Source organism: Ascidia mentula, chromosome 2 (assembly GCF_947561715.1).
Source record: "Ascidia mentula chromosome 2, kaAscMent1.1, whole genome shotgun sequence".
Classification (NCBI taxonomy): domain Eukaryota; kingdom Metazoa; phylum Chordata; class Ascidiacea; order Phlebobranchia; family Ascidiidae; genus Ascidia; species Ascidia mentula.
The window spans coordinates 4,568,726-4,582,506 of record NC_138567.1 but is presented as its reverse complement, the minus strand read 5'-3'; the positions used below and the strand labels follow the sequence as shown (position 1 = coordinate 4,582,506).

Sequence of the window (13,781 nt, the reverse complement as noted above, 5' to 3'; positions counted from 1 at the left end):
AGCATTATGACGTGTTTTGGGCACAGAGCACTGCAGAATTATCATCCAAAACTGTTTAGAAAGCAAGCAGGGCAGTAATATTGGGGTAATAAGCAATTTTTTAGGTGTGATGAAAAGCTTCAATGACTAATTAAAACCTAAAAGCAAATATTGTTGTATGTTTGTTTTTTGTGGCAAAAACAGTGAAGGTTGTTTTATTGCATAAGTCATGAAATATTTGTATTTAATTCTGTTTGTCAGTCTTGCATGGTCTGTAACAGAGGCACAAATGAGAAGGCCGAGACCTGGTAAGTGTGACTATGTATTGTGGAAAAGAAAGTGTATTGATGGCAATAAAAATATCTAAAAAGCTGCCTAATTTTTGCATGAAAGAGCCTTGCTTTGTCATGGCTTACTTTTTGCTTTGCTTAAGCAATGTTTATTATGGGTTGCAAATTCAGATCAAAATGACTGCAAGCACAACATCATAACCAAGGAGGGAGATCTCAACTTGAGTCAACAGTACAATTGTACCAATTCTGTTTTTAAACTTAAGATCACAGCTAAGTTTGCGTTAGTATTGACAATCAATAAGGCAAAAACTGGAAAGGAAAAAATCTTGGTCAGTAAATACATAGTGCATTGTGTTATAAATTTTAAGCAGATTTTGGACACTATTTGTATCAAACCAAGCATACAGGAATTTAAAAACTGTGCTTAAATTTGTTGAAGATAAAAACAAAGAAAACTGCAAGCCAGAGATATCGCATTCTAAAACGGATTGGATCTGTCAAAAACTATAATCTGACGATCAAATCTCCAAATAATTTTTTGCTTGTTGTAGTGCCAAGCAGTGTGAAACAATTCAAAGCAAATTACAATATCAAAAGTAAGGTCATGGCTAAATTAGAGCAGCGTTTTTTTGTGTGTAGTGCTATAGTGTGTACAATATTTGGATGCTTTGCTTGTGTGCTTTGCCTAGAAAATCAAATCACAGCTGCACCAAGATGTTTTATATACAACATATCACAAATATGTTTTTTATGTAGGGCGAAGAGGCAGAGGAAGACAGACCAACCCACAAACATGCAATCCAAACAGTGATGCTTTGGTAAAACAATGCAATGCTAGGACTTGTGTGTTGCTTTGTAAAGTCCCAGACTACATTACAAAGAACACAAATCAACAGTTTGTGGAATGTGGGTAAGTTGTTAATTGCAACCAGATCTGACTCAGCAAATTATGTACAATCCTATCCCAACTGACTGGCTTTTATCTAAAAATACTAAAACCACCAATATTTCGTCAACTTATTTTCCTCTTAGATCCAAACAGTGGAAAAAACGAGCAAAACAACTTTGCATTCCTAAATCAAGTTTGGTTGATCTGTGTTTCACAAATGAAGAAACAGTTGAGTTTGAGTATTGATTTGTTGTGGAAGAGTAATATGAATATGCATGCATTGACCGTTAAATAGGAAATCTAATTTATAACAACTTAACATTCTTGTATTAGTGAAGCAATTTTTCATACTAATTATGTTACAGTGTCCTTATGACACCTCAGAACTCCTCAGTTTTTTTGAAATTGAAGAAGCAAATATTGGAAATGAAATACCGATAATTCCACCAAATGATTTGACCTCCGGAAGACTTCAACTGAGTAATCAGCAGGTTGGTACTCTCTGTTTTACCAAAAAGACAACTAATGAACATCGTTGGTACCTACTTAGCAAGCAGAGATCAGAAGGCAACAGTTTCTGACATTGCTCTGTGCAAAAGACGATGGAATTCACAGATATGCATGCGGAAACTTTGGAGGTAAAATGCCTTACAAAATGTATAATTACTTTACTTTAAATGTTACTTGTTTCTGCAGATGACCATAAAAATACTTGTTTGTATCTTCGATACTATACACCAACTTGTGTTGGGTTTGTTCCATTTTAGCAGGTGATCCAGCCATGAGATGGAATTAATTCAAACGCAATCACATTCACTTTAATTTTAAACTGAATTTCTGAAAAATATTGTTTGGTAATTGTTTTTCATCGTAGCTTTATGTTTGTATAGTTTAGCAAAAAATATTGTCACTCAATAAAAACATTGTCACAAACGTATTTGCTATAAAGTAACTAGCAAACTTAGACGTGTAGAAGATAATGAAAATTGTATGTTATCGCTTTTGTTTGTTTAACCAACATTCGTTCATTAACGCACGTCACTCTTTAATTCGCCAAGTCATGATACTCGTGCGTTATAAATCTGATAAGCCCGCTCTAGCACGTGAGAGAAATTCATCTTGGTCAGCTTAGTAACAACGGACTTTTCCGCTGACCAAAGCCTTATGATTTTTATGTAATCTACGTTTGTTTTATGACATTTTTACCCGGTCAACATGCCTGAAAGTTAGTCGTTATAATTGACTGCTTGGGCTGTAAAGCCAGACAGTTTCTGAAAACGTAACATTGAACATTTGTACTGTCTCAACGCCAATTGGATTTACTCGATCTTCGTCATTGAAATTGCATCTTTTATTGTGAGTATTCGAATGTCTTACTAATTTTAATACAACCCAGTAATTACTAATTGCACAGTGTTGGAGTCTTTTTGGAGTTATAGTTAGGTTTTGTGTTTTCACAGAGTAAACACAGCATAAAACCTACAGACGCACACACAAACAAATTTAAACAATGAACGCACCGAATAGCCGCAGCACTAACAGAAATGCAAACATAAGCTTACTTCTTATAAATAACTCATGTCGACTAGATACAATTTTGAATCTTGGCGCAGAAATTACGATCACGTGACTAGTATGTTGGTCCTCCGGTCATCCATCAAAGTAAACAAAATACTGAATTTTTTTTTTCTATGTCAAGATTTTTTTTCTAAGGTAAAGGTTTAAATGTCCCCGATAACACAAGTATACCTTGACCACGCCAACCAGTTTGCTGTAAATATCTTATACCGAACTCAATACAAACTGTTTGTTACCATGTACATTTTCACATCTTTAATCAGCGCAAAATTTATCTTTTTAAATATTTCAACTAAAGAGGAAAAAAAATGTTTTACAAACACTTCCTGCCACGCTGCAAAATCATCATAAAAATCGCTTCCGCTGCGACGGCTGCTCCGAGACCAATAGTGGTTCCGGTCGCCCAACCTGGAATTTTGTTGCACTCTTCATACACGCAGGGTGACTCAGCCTTTTCTTCTATTACGTTACAACCTTCTCCATGCTTGGTGTGAAGACTGTTGCCAGATGTAAATATGTACGGATTTTCCTTTAAATTTGTTAGTGTGGTTTTGAAAAGCAATCATTTGTACGTGGTGTAGCCCACTGTGAGATGGACTGACCTAAAATTTTTCAAATGTAATATACATTTGTCTTTGAACAAATAGTTTTTAACCGTTTTAAAATCAGCAAAGTGAAAATTGTTTCATTTGTTCAGCCTCCGCTAAACAGAACGTAACGCGGTATCGCAACTGATAAATACACAGTTGTGTGTTTAAATTCACGTAATTTGTGTTACTTGGGAGTAATTCTTTTCGGATTCTGGGGCACTGTTGTTTGAAGAATATAGAAAACAAATACATTTCTTTCCATACAAAGTAGACTTACCTGGTTGGGACACTTGAGGTTATCAATAGACCATTGAGTTGATTTTCCTCCGATAGGCTCTAGCTTAAGAATACATGAACAAACACTAAACAAAATTACATCACTGATGCACAAATATATTATAAATAATACTATATTGGTACGCAAAGTAAGAATACAAAAATAAAGTTACTATGGTGCAATAAATTTACACATGTCTTCTTTAGTGGTTTAGAGTTTATTACAAGAGTTGTAAAAATTACAAGAGTTGTAGTGTATTATCACACCAACCATATTATTCCACGCGCTTATTGCACCCAGCGCATGACCCTTTGATCCAAAGTGGAAACAATCTGGAGCAAAGTAACTGGCATCTATGTTTCCTTCCTACAAACAACGCACAGGAGAAACTTGGTTGACACCAAACAAGGTATAGTGAATACCTCAGTAACAGGTAGCACAGTGTTCTCCAGGAAAGGCTGCAAGACGACGGTAAAGTCATCGCGAGTGTCGTATATGCCGCTGTTAATAAGCTCCTTCAATTGGACCTGGATAAAATGTATTTTCTGCAAGGTTGCATTGGTTTACTATGCTTGTTGACAGTAACCACACTTCGAATAGTATGCGCTTATACACAATAGTGCTTCTTTACACAACTGATAATTACAATACTCAGAGCCAATGAAAGCATGAAAAAGCATGAACTTCCATAATTATGCCCATTCTCAATCCATGTGACTTTACGTCAATTCATACGCAAACTACAACGTATGGGGAACCTGATATTGCCTGTTGATTTCTATCATTTCGTCGTCCCTCCATCCGTTTGAAATTGCGCCGCAGAAGAGCCGCAGTGTGGTATTACACAAGGGGTGTGTGTTCTCTGCCAGCGGCAATTCCATCAAACGGTACAACTCCAGAATTTGGACAACTTGTACGATAGCTCGTGGCAACTGTAAAGTGCAACGAAACGCATGTCAACAGCATTCCTTTGAATTGCGAGTGTTTTGAAGTATTTTTATGGATACCTGATCGTGGAGAAAATCAAGAGATTTTTTTATTTCTGAGACGTAACTTTCCGGGGTTGCTCCATCTGGGTCACGGTCCACTGCGCATAAGTCGTTGTAGCCGATAAAAATTGAAACCAGTTTCCAGTCGTTGTCCAGACTTGATCTCTTCGAGTTAAACAGATAAGAACCAAGTTTAACTATTTTGTTGAGTTTGGTGGAATAAATTCGTGCCAAACGAGATACACGTAAATGTAACTGGCTGTAGATATATACAGACTCAAAGCTTATGAAAAAAACCTACCGAATCGTTTTTTATCAAATCGACGAGGCGCGTGGCTTGGTAGAGCATGTCACTAAGAAAGGATTGAATCAAGAATTGAATAAAACCACATGTTCGCTGACATAAAAACTTGGTTCATTTGGGCATAAAATTATATTCCCCTACATTGCTTTTGGACTGCACAATTAACCAAAAGATTTACTACACAATCCATTAACTTACAAAGCTCTATCTCCAGGTACGGCCACATTGAACCAGTCTTCCTCCGTTCTTATAGTGGTTCCCAATGCACTCCCCGAAGAGTAACCTTTGATTTTCGGATTGAACTTTCGTAGTATGGCTGTGAAACATGTGTGTGATAAAACAGTTGGAGGGCGCTAAAGGGCCGTTTAGTAGGGCATTGATTTTTTGTGACATGCCAAACAGTAACCTGATTTCTTTAGCTATTAAAAGCTTAATTTATGCCCCTATGACCATACAGTTGTGTTAAGATGGTTATGGCCATCCGACTGAATCGCTTAAAACATAATAAAGCGCAACAAGTCACTTTTAACTTACTTGCAAGTGTTATTTGTTTTTCCAATTCCTCGTCCCCGCCAGCTAACCACGAAATGCCGCGAAATTGTATTCCAACACCTCCAAATCTGAGTGCTCCTGCACCTGTTCCAGCCTGGCACAAATATCAAATGTCGGTAGTTCGTAAGTAGTTTCAGTGGGACATGTTTTGACAGGGGATTTTGCACATATCGAGCATGTTACGTAAAGAAAAATGAAGTTAAACCAAAATTTTCATGACCTTTGTGAGAAATAGCGCAAGTCACGAAACACTTCCTAACTTTAACCTGATTGTAGAAGTTGTTTTAACCTTCGTCGTGTGATAAGTTAGAAAATTTCGTTAGCAGAAGATGGGAGTTCTTAGTAAATTTCATGTGATATACTTCTTACCACACTGGGATTTGATTAAAGATGTTCACTAAGAGTTCAACTTCCTAACCGATTTGCCGTTCATTGGTTTCTTACCGTAATAGAATCGCCCATGGCTCCCAACACATCGATGTCCTGAGGTCTCAGCCTATGAACTAACATCAGAAAAAAAGTTGCTTGCTCAATCAATTAACCAAAAATACACATTTTACCTGTTTTCTTGACTGGTGGCGTTTCAAAACTAACATTGAAAAAAGCTTCTCGTGGAGTTCTTGAGGGATTTTGTATCTGAAAATTGCACTGAGTTTATGCTGCGAGTAAAAAATTGTTACAGAGCCAATAAAACACAAGCAGTATTGCAAGTCGAAAATAAGTTTTTGTAATGTATATAAAAGCCTCTCTCGCGGTTCAACATTTCACGTAGAGAATTACTTCTAGTGTGTTCTGTTTTTATACCTTGTACGTTGTTTCGTGATGTGATTGTAGAGCTTCTAACGTTTTCAAGTAGTTTTTCCATTCCAAAACTGACACCGAACCTTACGAAATAAGCGAACGTATTTTGAAACGGAGTTTTCAATCGTTTATTATGCAAAGCTATATGTAACTATATTGACCAGACGTAATAATGCGATATAAAACATCCTCACCTTGCACTGTTTCTCCGAAATGTAATAATAACGCAGCACAAAGCAATGAAAATAGTGAATTCTTCATTTCTCACTTTCACAATCTTAATTAAATCACTATGCTATGAATGTTACACATTTGAACAAAATTGTAATTTTGAATATAAATTTTACCATTTCAAAGTTGCAATATTTTATTGTTCATACACGTTCATGTTCTTTTTGTGCAAAAATATTCAGTTCAATTTAAGCTTCACCAATTTGCAACTGTTCAACCTTCAAAACGTTATGCAAACGCTTCGCAGCCGTCTGGATGTACTTCAACTTTCCCATTACCACTATATTACTTGCAAACAAACCACAGTTATTTTTCTAACCGCTAAAATTTCTATGCACGAGACCTTTGACCTGTGGTAACCTATTTGTGGGGTCAATGACCTCTTATAATGGAATTCTCATGCATTTGCACAGATGAGTTTGCATATCGCTGTTTACCATCAAATCGTAATCTATCATGTACAGAAATAAACGCTCGTAAACCTCAGGTCGTAAAGCGTGTTTTCCTCAACCTATAGGTGTATACACCAACAACTCTGATAACAGTGCAGATATTAGCAGTGACATTACTAACTCAGGTACGGTTTTTCTTTACGTATTTTACTTATATGGAAACCTACAGTCATTATTGTGTTACTGATCTACGATACAAAGTACAGCATACAGTGTTACTTTTTGCATATATGTCGTTATTCAGAGAGTAATTCTACTACAGAAAACTGGACAAAAATACAAGATGAAAATCGTGTTGCTGACATTGCTCTGTTGCTTAACAGCACAAACAGGATTCGCATTGGAAGGTAAAATTTAAGTTAATGTTAAGAAATATCCGCTCTCCACAACATTGATTTGGTTTTGAAAATGATTTCAAATCATTTTTGGGAACCTTTTGTAAGGCAAAATGAACAGATATACAATCGTGAAGTTTTGTATTTTAGTTGTGGAGCAAGTACAAAACTGGAACGAATACTTGGAGAGATTGAAAGAGCTTCAAATACCAAACGAAGACGAGCCCCAGGTACTTTGTGGTGGTATAGTATAACGAGAGTAAATATGCAGATAACAAACTTTGCTTCAAAAATGCCGCATGCCAGACACACTTATGGGTTTATTACATTCAAAGACGCAAAGTAATGCAAGGATTTAGTAATTACAATAAAATTTTTTTGCAAAAGAGACATAAAGTTATGTTACTAGCGATGACCGTACTAACGCTAAAAGTTGACCGTGCTACTTGCGGTGGCACAGAATTCTTAATATGCTGCATTTGAACCATTTACGCAGAACAAAGAAAGTAGAAAGACGACACGAGAGCGCTTTTTCGAAGTCGACTTCGAAACACCACCCGTGAAAAAGACAAGTAACCAACATTTCTAACGATTTTTACTCGTTGCATCAAACAATTCTTAAAGTTTTACCTTGTTGCGTGAAACATTCTGTTTTATTGTAGTTCATACTCTCACGCCCCATGATATCGATTCACTTGGAGCATTGGGTGATTCACTTACGGTGAGTTTGAGACAAAACTGCTTAATTATCACGTGAAAACGCAGAAAACTGCTTTGGTTGCTCTCGATGGTAAGTCATTCAACAAAAAAGTTGCAACAACTTACACAGTTAGGGAGTAACCATAGCCCTTTCACCCCTCCCTGGAACCAATGTTCATTTTTGTGTCTGTAATTACGTTTTGTTCAATAATGTTTGCGTACGTTTCCTAAAATGTTTTGTTCGTTCGTTATTAGCTGAAAACTGAGAAATAAAGTTAGATGCTATAACCATACACGTATAGGCTGGAACAGGGGCTGGAGCGTGGACTCTACCCGGTATCGCAATTCAGTTTCGCGGCATTTCCTGGTTGGCTGGTGGGGATAACACCCTTGAATCCTCTCTCACATTAACAAGTAGGTTTGCGAAGTTTCTATGTTATATTTGCTTCAAGGGTTGTTGCCAAGTTTATAGATGTCTAACGAGGCCAATATTGTAGTTTATACAATAAGTTACGTATAACAATGTTAATAAGCCGTAAATTTGCTTTAGTATAACTTTATGCAACAAATAAACACTTCAATCCATAGACTGTCATTATACACTTTGCTGTCTTAGAGCCATATCTCAAGTACCGAAACGTTTTGTTTACAGCGATACTGCGCAAATTTAACCCCGATATCAAGGGTTACTCGGTGGGCAACGGGATCGGTTATGCATCAAGGGAAGAAGATTGGTTCAACGCCGCTGTACCCGGAGGCAGGGCCCAGTAAGTCTGTAATAAACCCCACTGTTGTAATAAAACTCCGTTTAAGAGTTGTTCGGAGGTATTCAATAACTCAAGGCTCTTCTGGCAAATAATTATTAGTTTCAGTCGACGTTTCGGTCGTTGTGCAACAGAGGACAAATAAACAAGACGCAAACACGACGATAAATAGTAACGCGTGTAAAGGCAAAAAGTCCCCCCTCTACCGAAATGTCGTTCAAACTAATAATTTTTGCCAGAAAAGCCTTGAGGTATTGAATTTGTTGCCTAGTAGCGTCAACAACAAATTGAGGTTATTGGAGTGATTTTTATTGTAGTGATATGTTGGATCAAGCTACGAACCTCGTCAACATCATGAAAAACGACTCGGTAAGCGACACAAAACCACTCATTACAGGTGTTTGTGTCAACCTTTGCGACCCAATCCTGTACATGCGTTTGGGAGTTTACTTGCCTCCACCGTGTAGACCCGAAAATAAACAAACCTGTTCATTTGTGGACCATCGTTTAAAGTTAAGACTCCAAATCTATACTTTTGTGACTTTGTATTTTGGAGCACGAGGGTAATTACCATAATATATACCGCTGCAAAGACATAGGTAAGACAGGAAATCCGAAAAAAGCGGAAAAAGCGTAAAATCAAAGCCAATTTAGAAAACATGTCTGTTGGGCAGTAATAGAAAGAAAATGTCTACGTTTTAGTTCACGTGAACGTTTTTTGTTTGTTTTTTGAAGCACGTGATCATAGTTTCTTTACACACTTGAACTACAAATATTTGTTGCCATGGCAAACTTGCACATTAAACCACAGAGAACGAGCTTCGATAACGACTGGAAGCTGATTTCAATTTTCATCGGCGGTAACGACCTTTGTGCGATCGGCGGCGATCCATCTGGGACGACACCGGAAGCTTATGTTGCAGAAATCAAGAAAGCTCTTGATTACTTTCACGCCGAGGTAAAAACCACAAATATGAAGTTTATTTAGCCGTAATAATAAAAATACTGTCCTTACGTTTACGTTATTTATTTAATGTGATCAAAATAATAAAAATATCTTCTACCCCACAATAACTAAATTATACCCAAATCGTTTCACTTTAGGAACACTTACAACACATTGCTCATATAGTATTGAGAACAAATGGGCCATAAGACATTGACCCATAATGAAGAAAACATTCAATGTTTTATTTATTTCAGACGTTTCGGTATACAACACTAATGATGACATCAGTTTTTGCAGAAACGTTAAAATGAAAAAAAAATCATGTAAATTTTTTCCGTAATATGGGCCAGTCTCGTGGTTCTGCAGTATTTCATTTTATCTTCCCCATATTACCCGTGTCTCGTGTTTGTTCAAGTTGCCGCGGACGATCGTTCAAGTTATCCAGATCATGGAGATCTACCTTCTAAAGCAAGTTCCTTATGGCGAAAATACCCCACCGTTCTGCAACCTCACACAACGATTGTTCTGTGGTTACGTGGTTCAAGATCGCAACGAAGCGGAACTGCGGGCGATCAACGAGGCGTATCAGGTGTCTTAACATGTCAAAATTTTGGTGTTAATTCACCAACCATAGTATAGAAGTGCAAATAGCACAAATAATTACATGTCCCTTTCAGGCATCATTTTGACTTAAGATTGATGCTGAAATTTGTTAGTGGTTTTGAACCATTTTACCAATCTTATAGTATAGAAGAGTAATTAGCACAAGTTGTTACATGTCCCTTTCAAGCATCACAAGTGAGCAACACAGACAATAAATACATTCAATGCGCAGCGCATTTATTTTTATTTCTCATGCATTCTACCTTATAACTTAAAAGAGGGTGGATGGCATTTTGGTTGCAACAAATTTCAGCCTCTGGCATTGATTTCAGTCTCATTCAGTTCGAATGCACATTGATTGATCGGTTCCAACACATTCGCATGTTCCATTTTTTTAGCAATGCATTTTGTTACCTCGTGGTTTAACGACCGTGTACTTATAGCGATCCTTGGTGCCATACACAGGCGTGTACACAATTTGACAACCTCAAACATCGTTAAAAGTCGCTTGATTTATGTCTTGTTCGTGCTGATATGACGGTCGCACATGATTGCCCCAAAGTAAACCCTTTCCTGGAAATTTTTGCAGAGCAAGGCAGCATGAGATTGTCATTCTGTAATTTTCACCTTTATGATTTCAAATGTGATGCTTTTGTCAAATCGATACTTCCAAGTGATACGTTCTAAGTCCAACACTGCCTTTGTTGTTTTAGGTCCAGTTGGCTGCTTTGATCAACAGTGGAGATTATGACACACGAGACGATTTCACTGTAGTGCTTCAACCATTTTTCCAGGACACTGTACTGCCCGTAACAGAGGTACGCTATCAATTATCTTTTCCAGGTTTGAAGCGTGGCGAGAATATACAAGCGTAGGTGCAAGTGCGCTAGAAACTGTGACACTTACTTTCCCTGTACATTTTGATGCATATATACACTCACATTTACCGATATACGCCTTGAAAGCTTCTTTATTAAGAAAATACATCCACCCAAGCTTTACCGAAAACAAGGAACGGTTCCAGGCAAATTCTCAAAGCACAGAAATAACAATTACCCGATTTACTGAACTTTTCAGAACGGAAAAGTGGACGCGAGTTATTTCGCTCCAGATTGCTTCCACTTTAGCTCGAAAGGTCATGCGTTGGGCGCGCTGAACGTGTGGAACAACATGGTAGGTTTTGCTGATAATTCTGAGATGTTATCTTGTAAGCGCCTTGCGCTGATCAATAAAGTACAGTTTCGTAATCAGCATTCGCTTGTCGACACTCCAGTGAATGGTGGATACGAAAACGTAGTGGCATGTAGGCTTTTATTCTCGTATGAAGACAGGTTTTAGTGCCGATATTTTACAAGGAAACAAATCTTTAACTGTGTTTTCAGTCTTGTGTTGTTACGAATAAATTTCCGCTCCTATTTCAGTTGGAGCCGGTCGGAGAAAAGAGTACGGAATGGGGAATTAACGACCTCAAGTGTCCAACCCAGGTAAATATTCCATTACACATATTAAAATTTAAATGGGGGTGATTGGAGACCGAATTTTTTGGTTTGGTCAAATATATTGTTGGATAACATCTGTATTTGTGGGGGATGATATTAGGGGGATGCGGAAGTAAAAAGGTTTAGAACCACTAGGTTATTTCATACGTATGTGACGCCAAACATATTTGTCCTGGCACGTTTTTTGGCGTTAGTTGTGTGCTGTACCTGTCTCATTACCTTGAGGAAGCCTTGTTGAATAACAGGCGAAACGTCGGTGAATAAAGTTACGTTTTATATATGCCAGAAGAACAGATTGTTAAGTTACAATATGCCTGGCAGCAACAAAAACATCATATTTGTCGTGTTCAAATATAACTTCCTAAATAAACTAGTGAATACCTTTTCAGAACAATCCGTACATCTTTACGCTTAGTAATAGCCAAACAACAAAATACGAAAGAAACCGCCGTGACGTAATAGAGGAAAGAGCTGAGTCACCCTGCGTGTATGAAGAGTGCAACAAAATTCCAGGTTGGGCGACCGGAACAACTATTGGTCTCGGAGCAGCCGTCGCAGCGGAAGCGATTTTTATGATGATTTTGCAGCGTGGCAAAAAGTGTTTGTAAAATTGCCGTTTAAATTACAAGTGTTTCTTCTTCACTTAAATACAACAATAGCAGACGCATTTCAAACTTTAGTGCATGAATGTTTATGCATCGACTTACAACATTGTTTTAATGGAAATGGAAAATTCCGTGTAATTGACTCCAATTTTTTCGCACCTCTGTACATTGTTTTAATTTGTACAAATATGGCGACCAATCAGCTGGTTGAGGTAAATGTATAATCGATCTTATTTTTTGAACAATAAAAAATCGTTGTTTGATTTGTCCATAAAATACTTGCTTGGAAATTACGCTGAGATGAGATTTGAGTTTAATAATTGACAAATTGTGTCTCGGTGACGTATTTTGTAGTGAACGTCCTTTCAGCAATTTTGTCTAGACAGGAAATTATGACTGGGAATCGTACGACATACGTGCAGCCAAAACACAAATCAAAACCTAACGCCTTATTCACTCTAATTTGTGAGCAACTCACGGAAAAACAAAAACGTTTAAATTTTTTATTCACACAAAACAAAATGCAGATTTTGAAGTTTTGTTTTCGCCGGAAATCAAGGCAGAAACATAAAAGTCCCAGTAGAAATATTGCAAACGAAACGTGCGACGTCACGTACAGACATTTAATAACGTAGAAATTTTCTGTATCATGCATTCCTATTGCATGACGTCATCACAGCATTGCTGGATCAAAACTTATCCAAGACAAATATTTTAAATTTTACGTATTTTACATAAACAGAACACCCATTAGATTGGGAAATCCAAGCAATTAAATCCATAAAATTATTTTGTCGTTTTTTACAAACAAATTTCCGTCGAAAATTTTGCTTCATCTGGAGCAGGATTTAAACAAATCCCGTAGTTCCTTTCTTGTAGCAGTTAACGATGCATCGACAGTGGAGGCACAGGTACTTGTAGAAGACTGAATGAAAATATGAAACATGTCGTATTCAGTATTGCTACAAAGCATCTATAATGAGAAAAAACTAACTCGATGCTGGGAAAAATATTGTATCGAATTCATTGATACAATTACCTAATATGTTTAAGTAAAATACATATGAACTCACATTGTGGAATAAGTAAACAGAGCGAAAACGTTTTTTCTTCTTTTCGGCAGAATTTTGGGTGACATGGAAGCTGTCCTTTCCCGCGATGGAACATAGAAGAAACTAAACTCGAGTCGTTTATCATTTCTTCGTAAAACAATTTTGCCTTTTCTTTCTCGTTCTCACTTGCATTAACCGGGTTGGCCTTTAGTATTCCAATATTTCAACCAAAGTAAAAGGGTACATCCGAGCAAAGAATACACACGGTCGTCTTTTCAGCATGCGTGAGATTAACGTGCACAGTTTTATCTGATTGTTTCGTTTTGTTTGTACAAGTGGT

General features: G+C 37.2%; 3 protein-coding genes across 3 annotated transcripts; 2 read left to right on the top strand and 1 right to left on the bottom strand.

Moving 5' to 3' along the window:
• Window positions 1–208: 208 nt before the first annotated feature.
• LOC145889940 (uncharacterized) lies at window positions 209–1,928 on the top strand. The gene is made up of 8 exons (XM_082980989.1): window positions 209–287; window positions 441–601; window positions 712–868; window positions 1,029–1,182; window positions 1,305–1,389; window positions 1,527–1,652; window positions 1,712–1,799; window positions 1,858–1,928. The coding sequence occupies exons 1-8, from the start codon at window positions 209–211 to the stop codon at window positions 1,926–1,928; spliced, it is 921 nt and encodes a 306-aa protein (XP_082837115.1).
• A 1,124-nt stretch (window positions 1,929–3,052) lies between these two features.
• On the bottom strand, window positions 3,053–6,758 carry LOC145889939 (phospholipase B1, membrane-associated-like). The gene is made up of 13 exons (XM_082980987.1): window positions 6,683–6,758; window positions 6,256–6,335; window positions 6,012–6,087; window positions 5,896–5,954; window positions 5,434–5,545; window positions 5,098–5,215; window positions 4,897–4,948; window positions 4,614–4,760; window positions 4,365–4,538; window positions 4,029–4,133; window positions 3,877–3,972; window positions 3,607–3,669; window positions 3,053–3,268 (listed from the first exon to the last, which is right to left on the bottom strand). Exons 1-13 carry the CDS (start codon window positions 6,756–6,758, stop codon window positions 3,053–3,055), a joined length of 1,374 nt encoding a protein of 457 aa, XP_082837113.1.
• A 295-nt stretch (window positions 6,759–7,053) lies between these two features.
• LOC145889418 (phospholipase B1, membrane-associated-like) lies at window positions 7,054–12,587 on the top strand. The gene is made up of 14 exons (XM_082980370.1): window positions 7,054–7,060; window positions 7,180–7,282; window positions 7,421–7,500; window positions 7,767–7,842; window positions 7,933–7,991; window positions 8,272–8,383; window positions 8,622–8,736; window positions 9,051–9,102; window positions 9,545–9,691; window positions 10,098–10,271; window positions 10,999–11,103; window positions 11,363–11,458; window positions 11,707–11,769; window positions 12,174–12,587. Exons 2-14 carry the CDS (start codon window positions 7,219–7,221, stop codon window positions 12,390–12,392), a joined length of 1,362 nt encoding a protein of 453 aa, XP_082836496.1. The 5' UTR covers window positions 7,054–7,060; window positions 7,180–7,218; the 3' UTR covers window positions 12,393–12,587.
• The last annotated feature ends 1,194 nt before the right edge of the window (window positions 12,588–13,781 follow it).

Coding starts and splice junctions, on each gene's coding strand:
- LOC145889940 (XM_082980989.1), top strand. CDS start 209: ATGAAATATTTGTATTTAATTCTGTTTGTCAGTCTTGCATGGTCTGTA. Junction 288..440: donor AATGAGAAGGCCGAGACCTG/GTAAGTGTGACT, acceptor TTGCAAATTCAG/ATCAAAATGACTGCAAGCAC. Junction 1,653..1,711: donor TTCAACTGAGTAATCAGCAG/GTTGGTACTCTC, acceptor GTACCTACTTAG/CAAGCAGAGATCAGAAGGCA.
- LOC145889939 (XM_082980987.1), bottom strand. CDS start 6,758: ATGGGAAAGTTGAAGTACATCCAGACGGCTGCGAAGCGTTTGCATAAC. Junction 5,216..5,433: donor AAAACAAATAACACTTGCAA/GTAAGTTAAAAG, acceptor CATGTTTCACAG/CCATACTACGAAAGTTCAAT. Junction 4,539..4,613: donor TTGATTTTCTCCACGATCAG/GTATCCATAAAA, acceptor TGCACTTTACAG/TTGCCACGAGCTATCGTACA.
- LOC145889418 (XM_082980370.1), top strand. CDS start 7,219: ATGAAAATCGTGTTGCTGACATTGCTCTGTTGCTTAACAGCACAAACA. Junction 7,992..8,271: donor CATTGGGTGATTCACTTACG/GTGAGTTTGAGA, acceptor ATACACGTATAG/GCTGGAACAGGGGCTGGAGC. Junction 9,103..9,544: donor ACATCATGAAAAACGACTCG/GTAAGCGACACA, acceptor ATTAAACCACAG/AGAACGAGCTTCGATAACGA.